General features: G+C 34.7%; 1 protein-coding gene across 3 annotated transcripts; it reads right to left on the reverse strand.

Moving 5' to 3' along the window:
- Window positions 1-608: 608 nt before the first annotated feature.
- LOC18040396 (transcription factor UNE12) lies at window positions 609-5,810 on the reverse strand. 3 transcript variants are annotated; one of them, XR_002905303.1, is made up of 8 exons: window positions 4,941-5,804; window positions 4,316-4,417; window positions 2,628-2,729; window positions 2,137-2,202; window positions 1,911-1,976; window positions 1,363-1,443; window positions 990-1,278; window positions 609-901 (listed from the first exon to the last, which is right to left on the reverse strand). XR_002905303.1 is itself a non-coding variant. In XM_006432864.2 (7 exons), the coding sequence occupies exons 1-7, from the start codon at window positions 5,301-5,303 to the stop codon at window positions 1,048-1,050; spliced, it is 1,011 nt and encodes a 336-aa protein (XP_006432927.1). In that variant the 5' UTR covers window positions 5,304-5,804; the 3' UTR covers window positions 609-1,047. The 3 variants fall into 3 exon arrangements, 2 of the variants coding, with proteins under 2 accessions (XP_006432927.1, XP_024039682.1); XM_006432864.2 differs by having other exon boundaries at window positions 609-1,278; XM_024183914.1 differs by lacking the exon at window positions 4,316-4,417 and having other exon boundaries at window positions 609-1,278; window positions 4,941-5,810.
- Window positions 5,811-14,198: the final 8,388 nt, after the last annotated feature.

A 14,198-nucleotide genomic window follows, 5' to 3' on the forward strand; every position in this document is an offset into this window, starting at 1 on the left:
AAATTTCTCTTAGAAATTCATTAGATCTTTTTGGTAAAGTAATTCATTCCAATTAAAATTGTTATTTTAGGGTACAAAGTATGTCCTATACATTAAGCGTACGTCTAACTTTTACATTCACGCAGATTGTTTTTGTATAGAACTTTCTATTTGTATTTATGACCAATGTGACCTATTTTGTAATACTCTCATCAACATGAACAATTCCCTTACGAACATGAAAAGACCTTATAATTTGTAAATAAGATGAACTATAAGTTCGATGTTAGGTATAGATGCAAAACCTAGTGTTATAACGTGACGCATTCCTTATTTTGTAATAAATAGTACAACTTGTTGCATTCTTTGCATATGATATTGAATTATTGATAAACTAATTTTGAGTCACCATCCCTCTTTAGTCGTTACACCTATCAGCTGCATAATTCTATGGGATAGGCATATTGGGCACTAGGCAATGGTCCCCTCTCTCACTCTTTTTCACACAATCATTCGTCAATTCTTCAAAAAGAAATTAAAGTCTCATTTTTGCTTTTGCAGAAGAAAACAAACTCACCCTATAAATAATCTGAGCATCACAAATATTTTCCCCCCTCAAAACCAGAACCTTCCAACTTTGCTTTTATAAAACAACCGACCATTGCATATGTTTCAACTTGCACTGAATATATTTTCTGCAAATACATCATACACATACCCATCCATCCCTTTTAAAAGGTCCCACATCGCACTAACCAAAAAGAAAATAAAAGCAAGTTTTTCTCATAACCAGTACTTTTGGTCATCCACCACTAAACCCCACCTTATAATTTTTTGAAGGGAGCTTCATCAATAGAACTTTGAAAAAATTCCCTTATCACCATCGCATTGCATTGCATCATTCACTCCCTTGTTTGCCTAGCTAATTATGGGAAAGAGAATGTGACGTTGCATTGGATTTGATTAATTCGTTGGATAAGAAGACCAAAGTATACTATAGGAATAGGTACCGTGATTAATATTTTGAGTCATTGTGAGCAACTGCTGACTCCAATTGTTGTTTAGGCACTATGAAGGGGTGCTCGATTCAGGCTTGACGAATGCTGGGGCATCCGGTTGACGGGTGCGATAGATTGCACTGGCAAGTGATATGGGCATGATGCAAAGTGCCTTGGATTGAAGGAACTGCATAGCAGCTCCAATGTCTTCTTCCATTAGCTTGGCTACTTGTTGTTCAGTTCCGTCATTTGACCATTTCTCCCATTCTGGCTGACTGCTTCCACCATCAATGCTCTCTCCCTTAATCATCAAATGGATCAAAGAAAAATTTCAGGATTAAGAAAAAGACAGAATAGAAAGTGAAGTTTTCCGAATTTTTTCTACCTCAAGAGCTGATGACAGAGGAACATCAGCTACAAGCTGAGCCACGGCACCAGCTGCACCCAGTCTACTCATGCTCAAAACCTGTTCATACATGTTAAATGAAAATGACATGTAGACCAAAAGATGAGGAAAGTGGTGGGAAGCATATTTCAAAAAATGACATGATTCGGTTTGGATATTCCAGCACCAGACAAGGATCATTTTAGGCTTGACTTCTAACAACTTCAATTGCGGATATATTAAGCTCTTCATATATGTTTAAGATAAGTCAACATTTAAGGGCCTACCATAGTGCAATGGTATTGGACTTCCTAAAGACTTTAGAAGAAAATTGCTAAGCATCTTTTGGAATTAGTTATAACTTTTGGATGGTGGTGCTGAGTTCAGTAGACAATTGTGACAAAATGTGTGAAAAGGGTTCGCAAATGCAAAGAACTTATCAATTATTTGGCGTTTAGCAGATTTAAGTAGATATGTAAAGAACAATATAGAGAGCTACAGAAGATCTTTTTAAATCATTATGTAATTGGGATTTTGATTTACAGTACCTTGACCTGAAGCCTTAGAAACTTCACGTAATCCACGATTTCATCAAGCATGGCTGCCCTATCCGTCTGAAGGAAATGTAGAATGTATTAATATGCATGAAAGCTAGACCTCACAGTGATAGCAAGTCCAAAATGCATAGCAAAATCAATGAAAACAGAACAATTACACAACATATAACAGCATGAAGAAGTCAATAAAGTAACTGCAAAAGAAGACATTAATTACCTTGTTGCAGCTAGGAACCAGCTCTTGCAGAGCCCTCATTCTATCCGCAATTCTTTCCCTACGCAACTGAACCATGAAGAACAAGCTAAACATTTGTTGGTAGCAGCAGAGGCAAACAGCCATGGAATGTTGGGAGGAGTAATTGTAAACCATGATAAGCATTGAGACTTTAACCATCAACGCTATATCCGATGGCAAACAGTTGGTCTAGAATAATATTTTTGTTGGTTCATAACTTAAGAACGGATATATGTTTGGTAGTTATACCTGTTATTTGCTGCTATTCTATCTATTTGCGCATTAAGTTCGAAGAAGCTCTTAATCTATAATGAAGAAATGATAGTAGCTTGTTGTTCAATTATCAAACAACTCACATAGACACTCAAAGAACTTATTGCCTTGAGTGCAAGACTAAGCTAGTATTCTTGTGGCGCAGGAAAAACTTGCAACATTAGTTTCATAATACTGAGTCAAACAGAAATCAATATTACCCGCTCGGCAATGCTGTGAGGATCCGTGGCTTGCCCTCGTCTTGCTCGCACCCTTGGACGGACAGCTGGAGGCTGCGGTGCGGCTGCTGGTTGGCTCTGAAACTGCATTATGGTTTGGCAAATGATGCAACAAAAATGATAGTTAAGAGCAATACAAAATAAATAATCCCACATACATTACTTAACAATAGATTCTATCAGATTCCCAAATGGCCTAATGTAAATATTTCTGCTCAATGATAACTCACTCAGCAAATTTTACAACATACAGGCAACTCCAATGGATTATATCATATATATTATAATATCTTAGCCCAGGAACACCATGTGTAAATCAATTGGTCTTACGGTCTTAGTAAGATATTCTACAATATCATATTATGAGCCATAATCATCTGTGAACCATAAGGACAAGTTAATATCAATTCTCCTTAATATCAAGGACGTATCTAGAAACTTATTCCGATTGCAGTAAAGATATTAAATTACATCGGATTATGTGTCAATTTTTTTAATTAATAATATTTGTTTTCCCTATTGAAATTCGACAAAAAATAAATTCATAGATTCATTTGTAAATCATACATTTCAACATAGAATGCTGTAATCAAGAAACTCAACACATAACCAATATGTATAAGATTAACAATTCAATCAATTTGGAGACCTTAATAATCCTATAATCATGCTAATAAAGTTGGGGAGCTTAATTTGCCTATAATCATGCTAATAATCTGCAAATATTAATTCAAACGAGGGTTTTGGACGGAATCAACAAATCCACAGAAGTCAAAAACTTTGACATGGACCATTTCACAAGAGTTTGAAAACTTAGTACAAAATCATTAATTATATCAAACATATGGGCGTCTCCCACGTGTTCCGTCAATTCTAAGTGGTTAAAATGACGAATCGGTCCCCTATTACACGGGGATATATATATATAGGCTATATATATATATCGATAAACATAGGAACGCATATAAGATCACATAATAATTGGCTAATTGCATAAGTTCTCCGCACGTCTGAAATTTCTCGCACGTGCACGACACATTCTGTCTCGCTTTCTGTCAGTAGTCAGTACTCATCACACACTTTCTACGAAAGAGAAAGCGAAAGGCACTATCCCCACGCTCTTCCAACGCGCGTGCACATCACAGCCTCGTACCCTCGGTTAAATTAAATATTTCTATGAACTACTTACTGTATCACCTACCTTGCTCAACAAAAAGAAAAAGGGACCAGATTTTAATTTTTCAACCCAAAAGGTCAAAAGTGAAATAAATGAAAAGAAAATTATATTTTTCTGGATTTAAAAAATTAGTAAAACTATTTACAGTGTTTAGAAATACTTTGATGAAAAGGGAGTTAACTTGTCAATAATATTTAGAGAAGCAGATAAACTCAGAACATTTTGATTTATAAGCATGTTTAAATAAAAATGAAAAATAAAAATAACTTATTTAATCTAGCCATTGAGCTTAGTACCTTATGGAGCTCAATCTCTTTAAATGAAATTATATATCTTTTCGAATATTAATGAGTAAATTTTTCTGAATGTCGTAACAGATTTTCGAGCTAATGCTCAAACTGGCGGTGTTCACAGATTGTAGTATAAATATAAATGGCTGATATTTTCATACGAGCAGTAAAATGCAGAGGGGTATTTTTGTCCAAAAATATACCTGCTGTACTTGAGGAGGACGTGGCAGCGGCGGCCGGGCTGATTGACTTTGCAACTGTCCAAACGCTGGAAACAAACTTGGCATGTGCACGGAATCTCTCTCCTACCACAATGTACAAAACCATGTGTTTTGACCAAATTACCCTCGTTGTTTAATTTATTTCACAGAAATGCCATCCAGGAATATCAAAGACAACCCACCCCACCCCACCCCAACATAATATTTTCGGATTTTGAGAATATTCATGGGGAAGTATGGAAGATTTGTCAGAAAATTCTACCACTAGCTGGAGAAACAAAGCTGATAAATTCCCAACAAAATATGAATAATTCTTGTTTTTGAAAAAAAAAAAAAAAACTTCATGAATCAATAATGAAAGCTATATAGCTGGTGGGTTTGCCGATAATTGCGTGGGTGCATAAAACAAAGAAACAGATGAAAAAACGTTTTCATGGTTACCAAAATTGGCAGACAAAAATCCATATCCTAATCTTGCTAAAACACTAGATACACAAAATACAAACAAACAAGTCCATTTCATTAAAAAGGAAGAACAAGAAAGAAGTTAAAAAAGAAAAAATAAAGCAAAGAGAAAAAGAAAAAAAGAAGAAGAAAAGAGTCATACGTTGATTCCAGAAGTGGCAGAAGAATTATTAGGAGAAGAAGAAGAAGCATTAGTGTTGTTGTTGTTGTTATGGTTACTATTATGATCTTCATGCTGCCTTAAGAAGCTATGCTCCAAATTTAACCCTAGAGGCATCATTCCCATGCTGATTCCCATAGCCAAACTTCTTATGTCAGCAGCACTGGTGGCGCCTCCTCCGGCACCAGGAGAAGGGCCGCCGGAGCCCAGCTGTAGGAACATGGGTATGTCATCAGCGGAGTTTGAAGCAGCAGCAGATGGGTCGGTGTAACCGGTTGGGACGGACAAGATTTGCTCAAAGAAGTCATCTCCTAAGCTTTCTTGGCCATTGCCAGTGGTAGACATAATTAGTGTTGTGTGTTGATATGTTTTGTTTTGATGAGGGATTCGTTTGTTTGTTTGTTTGTCTTGGGTTTAAGTAAATGGAAGGGCTTCTTGAATGGAGACAACAGAAATATATATTGAATTTGTGTATACTGAGGTGAGAGTTACAAGGGAAAAGGGGAGGTGTAGGGGATGTGGGAGGCAGATCCGGAACCCAATAAGCCGGAAAAGAATTTTTTGGATTCCAAGGAGGAGATGGAGATGGTGGAGGTGGTAATGACTTTTGAATTTAAAGATTATTTTTTGTAAAGACAAGAGGATTCAGTCTTTTAGAGGGATGTGTCTCTGCACTGTGCTCTGTGTGTGTGGCAGTGAATGTTTATGTTTTGTGTTATTGTAGTTTTGTTCTGGCTTTTGGTGATCTTGACGAGTCTTACTTATGTTTTGACTTTGAGTGCTTGAAGCCTTGAACCTGGTTTGATGTCATAGGGATGGTAAAATGTCGGGTTCGGGTCGGGCTCGACAAATTGAGTTTAGTCCGAACAAGTAATTTTATGGGAAATTTTCGTATATAGTTATTTCCAAAAACTCATTATCAAAACTAGTTGTAGAACAACATTGCTTAAAATAATAACTAGGCACATTTTTTATGAACTAAATTACCCCTCCCCAAAACTCCTTTTTGGTTTGGAAATTTAAGAACTTGGGCCGGGTTTTGTCAAGCTCAGGCCCAAGCCCATATAATTTGTAAAAAACCTAGACCCTCTTAAAGCCCATTTAGAATTAGATGGGCCTGAGCTTTTACCAATTTGTAAATAATTTTTTTAATAAAATTGTAATTTTTTTAAAAAAAATTATTATTCAATACATAATACTACAATAGACTAAAAACCTTAAATATAATTTTCTAATACATGATTATTGGACAACTGCTAATATAAAAAATAAACTAATCCAATATTTGCGAGCCATCTCCTTCCTCATCCTTCAATTCTTCTCGAGTAAAAAGTTTTTCTTTAGGAACTCCACCTAACAAAAATAAAATGTTAAAATAAATAGTAAAGCAAAAGTAATTAGTAATTGGTTTTGTAAAGAATATTTTTATTCATCGACTGCTAATAGCCCATAACCAATACTGAGAGCACATGATCGCTTCTAATGTGTCCAAATGTAGTATGCTCCGATGTGGACTCAATGTTCTACCCCCCGTAGTAAAAGCAGACTCCGAGGCAATATTTGTCACAGGTACGCCTAACAAATCCTTAGCCATCTCAGCCAAAATAGGATATTTGCCCTTGTTCATCTTCCGCCATTGTAAAACATCAAAGTATGGAGTTCTTTTGATTAAAGGATCCTCCAAATACCTATTTAAGTCGGACTTCGAACTAATAGGTTGACAATTTTGGGTTGCATATACATCAAAATCACTCATATCATCTATATCATCAAAATCAATAGAGATTGGTCAGAAGGAACAATAATTGAGGTAGAAGACTCACCAACAACATCGTATCTCGTAGTTGCGGATTTGGCCTCACAATAATTCATCATTTCATCACAAAGCTCTCGCACTCTCTTAAGCTGATTTTTAAGACCCACTGCATAAATCTTTGGATAATAGTAATTAACCAACATCATCTTGTATCTCGGATCAAGAATAACCGCCATGACCAATATCCCACTGATCTCGTCTCAACACTTTAAAAAATTTTCAATCACGTTATTCGTCATGTTCTTAATTGCAGGAACATCTGATGTTTGGCACCTCTTCAATGAAATCCTCATTTTACAAACTAATGGAAAAAATAGATTAGCAGTGGGTATGTTGTACCCGAAAATGTCTCAGTAAACCTTGAAAAATGCCTCAAATAATCCAGCATTTGCTTAGCCAACTCTCATTCTTCACTACTAGGCAAACACTTGTATTGCGGCTCAAGTGTCTGCAGTCAAGAAAAAATATTTTTGTACTTCACTGCAAGTTCAAGCATAGCAAAAGTAGAAATCCATCTAGTTGGACAATAAAGTCCTAACTTTTTCACATCCATCTGTATTTGACAGCAAGTCAACTCAAACGTTTCCACCCGTTTTGGCGATGAACTCCAATAAGACACATTGTCTCTAACACATGCAATACCACTCTCAATCACTGACAACCCATCCTTCACAACTAAATTCAAAATATGAGTCACACACCTCATATGAAAAAAATTACCACCCAATATCATTAACTCAGTTGACAATAATCCCTTTAATCTTTCAACCATTGCATCATTAGTAGAACAATTATTCAAAGTAACTGTGGATATCTTTCTATCCAAATCCAATCCATCAAACACTTGAGCATATAATCTATACATATTTTACCCTTAATTATATAATTGCTAGTTATTATTATTTTTTATTTTTAATTAATTAAATTATTTTATTGAATAGGGAAATAATTGGAGATTATGGACAAAAAAGGCATGAAGAAGTTCAATTTAGGAGGAGGTGTATATGGATCCACCACCAGGGTTTGAGAATATGTTTGAAGCAGGAAAAGTTTGCAAGCTGGAAAAGTCCTTATACGGGCTCAAGCAATCACCAAGAGCCTGGTTTGACAGATTTATAAGATTTATTCTCAAATGTGGATATCGACAAAGCCATAGTGATCATACCATGTTTCTTAAGCATGGTAAAGAAGATAAGCTCGCTGTCCTTATTCTGTATGTGGATGATATCATCTTGACTGGAAATGACAGAGATGAAATTGAGAGACTCAAGATGTTGTTAACCAAAGAGTTTGAAACTAAAGACCTAGGTTCTCTGAAATACTTCCTCGGAATTGAAGTGGCTAGGTCTCGGAAAGGGATATTTTTGTCACAAAGGAAATACATTTTGGATCTCTTGGAAGAAACTGGGATGTTGGGATGCAAACCTAGCGATGTTCGTATAGAATCCAACCATAGACTTGGGGCAACTACTAAAAGCAGTTTGGTTAATAAGGAACAATACCAATGATTAGTTGGAAAGCTAATCTATTTGTGTCATACTCGTCTAGACATTACATTTGCAATAGGCGTTGTGAGTCAATTTATGCATTCTCCTAATGTAGAGCACATGGAAGCTGTGTTTAGGATACTGAAATATTTGAAGACATCTCCAGGAAAAGGCATTTTATTCTCTAAGAATAATCACCTAAGGGTTGAGGCATATACAGATGCAGATTGACCTGGATCATTGGTTGATAGAAAGTCAACATCAGGTTATTGTACATTTGTTGGGGGAAATCTAGTTACTTGGAGAAGCAAGAAACAACCAGTGATTGCAAGATCAAGTGCTGAAGCTGAGTTTAGAGTAATGGCATTGGGAATTTGCGAGCTTATGTGGCTGAGAATATTTCTAATGGAGTTGAATGTGTGGAAAGCTGAATCAATGAGACTGTATTGTGATAATAAAGCTGCCATTAGCATTGCTCATAATCCAGTCCAACATGATAGGACAAAACATATCGAGATTGATAGGCACTTTATAAAAGAGAAACTGGAGAGAGGCCTAATAGGCATTCCATATGTTACTACTCAAAAGCAAGTAGCTGATATTCTCACCAAGGGATTATCAAAACAAGTTTTTCAATAACTGAATTCCAAGCTAGGAATGATAGATATCTTCGAGCCAGCTTGAGGGGGAGTGTTGAAAGTCAGAGATTATAGCCTAATTTTGTGCACATGTATTCATTTTTTTCCCTTGTATAGCATATATTTATTTCCTTTCCTTGTATAGCTTATTTTTCCTAGTTTCCTATAGCTTCCTTATATAGCCTAGTCAGACTAGTATATAATGTAAAGATTGCAACTTTTATGAATAAGAAAAATATCTTCCCATTATTTTTCTCAGTTCTTGTTTCACATGATTAATTAGATGTTATTAAATCTTTTCACCAATTCTATCATGCATTATTGATTATTAAGATTAATATTTGACTAAATCTATGCTTGGATTTATAAAGTTTATATATGATTATCTTTGATTCTGTGTCTTTCATTAAATTATTTACATAGAGTGCTTAAGAACTCTTTGTTATTCAATATGTTTACATGGGATGCTTAGATATCATACTATTAAGCAGAAAAAGAATCTATACAAGATTAATTTTTAATTGGGCTTAATTGTTGTATCCATGAGATGACATAGATTGATTTCAAATTGTCACTCTAAACTTGGGAATTAATTAATAATTAGATAATTACTAGTTGAATAGTGGTGGATTCTAAAATCTTGGTAATTTTTGTCTTATTGAATTCTCCTTTTCTTTAATTGTTTTCATAGTTTAATTTGTTTAATTTCTTTTAAAAACACAATTTGCTCAACTAGGTTATGATTGATATTATTTTTAGATTTAAACTAGATTTTTCAATTTATAGCAATCCCTGTGGGTTCGACCTCATTACCATTATTCTATTTTTAGATTCGTGCGCTTGCGAGTATATTAAAATTTTTCACAACACACTTCACCAAAATTTGGGAAAGGCAATCGGCTGTATGTGGGGATTGCACATATATAAACCCATTGATTGAAAAATAAATAAAAATTATGTGAAGTTATAAAAAAATTAAATAAAATTTTTTAATGTTTAATAAAGTAAAAATACCTTAGGATTAGACTTTGCAAATGGCAAATGTTGTCAATGAAGTGTCCCGTAACAACCATGCAACCTTTCTTTTGATTACAAGCAGTCCACATCTCTGTAGTAATTTCCACCCTACTATTATTAATCTCTAACAAATTCATTACCTTCGCCTTCTCAACATTATATAACTTAAAGATTTCATTCTTTAAAGTGTTTCTGGACATAGGCTTCACCAATGGGTTGCAATAATCAACAAAATCTCTAAACGCCTCATATTCCACAAACTAAGAGGAAGCTTATGCTTTACAACTACTATTGTAAGTTTTTACGGGCAACCAATGGATCAAATGATTGAATTCCAAGCTCATATTTTTCCGTCTTCACCAAGTTTTGCTTATTTTCAAGAACCTCTTCCAATGTCAATTGATTAAAACAGTGAATTTGTCTAGCATGTCTATTCAAGTGACTAGTTCTTAATCCACTACTAAGAATTGTTCCACAATGATTGCATTTTTCCTTCGCTACCCCACCGACATTTATCTTTGTGAAATGGTCCCAACAATTTGAGATAACCCTCTATTTTCTTTTTTTGTTACTTTGTGTTTCTTCTTCAACATTTTCTATCTCCGCAACCAGATTTGGAGTTAAATTAGAAGATTCAGAAGCATTTTCCATTATAATCCAGTACAAAATTAAAGGATATAATATTTAGATTAATGCAATTATATTTATACCACCAAAATTGTCAGCTTATTCTAAATTCTAATATTATATAAAAAAAATTCTATAATACAAAATTATGAGAGACTTTAGCATGTTCTCAATTGTCAGCAACTATGAAAATAAATTAGAAATTGATAATTAATTTTTATTAATGACAATTAGAGGCATTGGTTTAATAATTGTTAATTTAGCTTAACTTAGTTCACACAGAATGAGTTCACACAAATTATCATTTTTGAACAAAACGTTTCATGTATTGCTTGGATATTGTTTGATGTTACACACTTTGACATTGATCAATTTTAAGCTCGGCATATCATATTATCATGCTTCAATAATTTTCAATAGATTTTTGAAATTCTACAATATTTTCTCACAATTTAATTTCTTAAAATTCTATAATAAAAAATTTCTTCAATAAAAAAATTTAAAGCTTAGTAGCTTACTTGAGGAGTTGAGGTGGAGTTGTTGCTGCTAGTTCGGGTCGAGTTGGAGCTACGTTCGGTGCTGCTGCCTCGTGCGGGTTAGACCATTTGAGTGGCTATTGCTACGTTCAATGCTACTGGGTTCGCATAGTGTGTTGTCGTGCTAACTGCTGAACGAAGTGGCTGCAACTGTTGGGTCTTAGGTGGGTGTGGGTGTGACAGGGACACAACAACCAGCGATTCGAAGTCGGAAGGTGCAGCTGTAACAACTGTTGGCTGGGTTCACTTGGATTTGGGCATGAGTGTGAGAGACGTGTGAGAGCATTAGGGATTTAGGGTTTAAATGTTCAATATCGATACTATACGTTTTGATTTTTTCAATTTTTTTAATTTTGATTTTTTATTTATATATTATAAAGCCTTTTTGTTTAAGGTACTTAACCAAGCCCGTTATCTAAGGGCTTTACATTTTCAAAGCCCTTGTCCATGATTTCACAAGCCCGCAGGCCCGAGCTGGCCTGAGCTTTTTTGCCAAGCCTACTCCTCTCTCATTTCATGCCAACAACGAAACACAAACTATTTCACCTCAATAACTAAAAACAAACTCCACAAAACTCCTCTCATTTCACTTCTCAAACTCTCTCCAACAACTAAATACAAAACTATTCTGATTTCATATGCATCAAACAACAATTGTTAACTAGCACTGAAGCCAAAATCAATCAACACAAAAAAGAAAAGAAAAAAGCTCAGGAAGGAATTAAGGTTAGTGTTTTTTTGAAATTAAGATTATAAGATTAATTAAATTTTATATATGGGTTATTTACATATTTGTAGAAACAAATATCTTTATTAATTTTTATTATAATATGGGTAGATATTTTCTTGTGTGAATCCAAAAATTAGGAAAAGTCTGGTAAAATTTTGTGTTTCTATGATTGTAGAGGAAACCTAGATCGCATATGAAGGTTGGCTTCACCCACCCTTCTCGCGGGTTAAGTGCGGGCGAAGGATTCCATCACCCGCAAGAAGTGCAGGCAAAGGCATGCATTGCCTAGACGATGGTCTCCATCAATCAGGTGATGGCATCCATCATCTAAATGTGAGGCATCTCATGTGGTTGTATTTTTAATGTTAATTGTTTGTTGTTAATGATGTTTTTAAAGAAATAAAATTGTTGTTTTAGTAATTTAGTTATATTTATTTTAATTTGCTTCAGGTTTAATGGAATCAATAATTATGCTTAAGATGTGTTATGATGGATCATATAAAGCATTTTTACTTCGAAATGATGTGACTTTCGAACAATTTATTGCTAGGATATATCAAGTGCTGAAATTAAGTTCAGACGAATATTCTATGACAGTGAAAATATTTTGGGCCATAAATTGTCCTATACAACTCACTACTTCTTTACTGATGGACATACTAGATGATAAAATGGTAAACATTATTATACACATAAACTCTGATCCAATAAACTATGGTAGGACTTCTATTTATAACTACATTGCCTAAAGTTATAATCAAAGCTCTTTTGATGTCCTCTCAATAAACTTCAACTCCTTTGATGCTGTCAACCCAATCGTCAACCTTTGGGTGCACATTTGGCTATAGATCCATGTCAAACTATGGAAATGACTTCTTCCTGATACTAAAGAACAAAGGTTTCCAACTACAAAAAGCTATTATCCATCCCGTGACTATGATGACGTAGATTGTGATCGTCTAATATATGAAATAGAAGCGATGCCTCAATTTTATGAAGATAATGATCCACGTCAAAGTAAACCTATTACCCTTAGGTCAGGTAGTCGAAGTCAGCCTTTAGTATCAATTCTACTTGACCCGTTACAATTGAAAGTTCTAGTTATGCCATTAGATTGGGTAGCGTCAGAATACGTACAGTTGAAAGTTGTAATTCAAATGGTATTTATGTTGGGCAGCAATTCAGTACGAAGGAACGATTATACACGAAGCTTAGCATTGTTGTCATTAGAGACAAGTTTGAGTTCAAGGTGGATAGGTCCATAAACATATATTGGGAGGCTTATTATACTATGAAGACATGTAAATAGTGACTTCGAGCAATGAGGGCGAATGACAAGGTTAATGTGCAGTGGTTAGTGAAGAGATATAACATAGTGCATACTTGTCAAAATGATATTTGTCATAATGGTTATCGTCAAGCAAACAATTGGGTTGTCGGTGAAATTATCAAGCAAAAGTTTGTTGATGCCAAGTGAATATACACTCCAAAAGATATCATTTGGGATATGAAGAATGATTATGGAATTAATTTATCATACCAGCAAGCATATCAGAGTAAGGAAAAGGCTTTGAAGTCAATACGAGGAGACCTGGGAGAGTCATATAATCTACTTCCTAAATGTTCTCATGTCTTGTAAGAGCTAAACGGTAGTATAATAATTCAGCTTGTGATGGATGACGATAATAGTTTCTTTTATTATTTTCTTGCTCTTGGATTTTATATTAAAGGTTTTATGCAGTCAATCAGGCGAGTGATCATAGTGGATGGGTCTTATCTAAAAGATGAATATCGAGTAACTTTGTTGATTGCAATATGCTTGGATGAGAATAACCAAATGTATCCTATAGCTAATGGGATTGTAGATTCATAAAACAACGCCTCTTGGGAATGGTTCATGATGAGGCTGCGTGAAGTTATTGGAGACATGCCAGAGTTGGCATTTATATCCGATCATTGCAAATATATCTATAGAGTAGTTTATAAGGTGTTTCCTACTGCACTGCACGACTTTTGTTTTTACCATTTGGAAGGTAATCTAAAATCACATTTCAAGAATCTTGAAAAACTATGAAAGCATTCTTTTAGACCAGCCTTTCTACAAGCAATGAAAATGTATTGTTTTGATAGGCTGAGCAAAATTGGAATGATCCTAGTCCAATAGATTCTTTTGAAATGTTTCATGTGCGAAAGGATGGAAGTTGGCTTTTGGTTAATTTTCAAACAATTGCTATTGATGCCAATGTGCAAGTGTACTCAACAAGTAGTAAAGTGATAAATATTCTAGATCGTCTTCACAGGGATTGATGTTACTAGAAATGGTACTAGAAATGGTACAACAATCACAATAGTGCAATCTACCTTTATTTCACGATGAACCTAGTCAAAG

Source organism: Citrus clementina, unplaced genomic scaffold (assembly GCF_000493195.1).
Source record: "Citrus clementina cultivar Clemenules unplaced genomic scaffold, Citrus_clementina_v1.0 scaffold_5, whole genome shotgun sequence".
Taxonomy (NCBI): domain Eukaryota; kingdom Viridiplantae; phylum Streptophyta; class Magnoliopsida; order Sapindales; family Rutaceae; genus Citrus; species Citrus x clementina.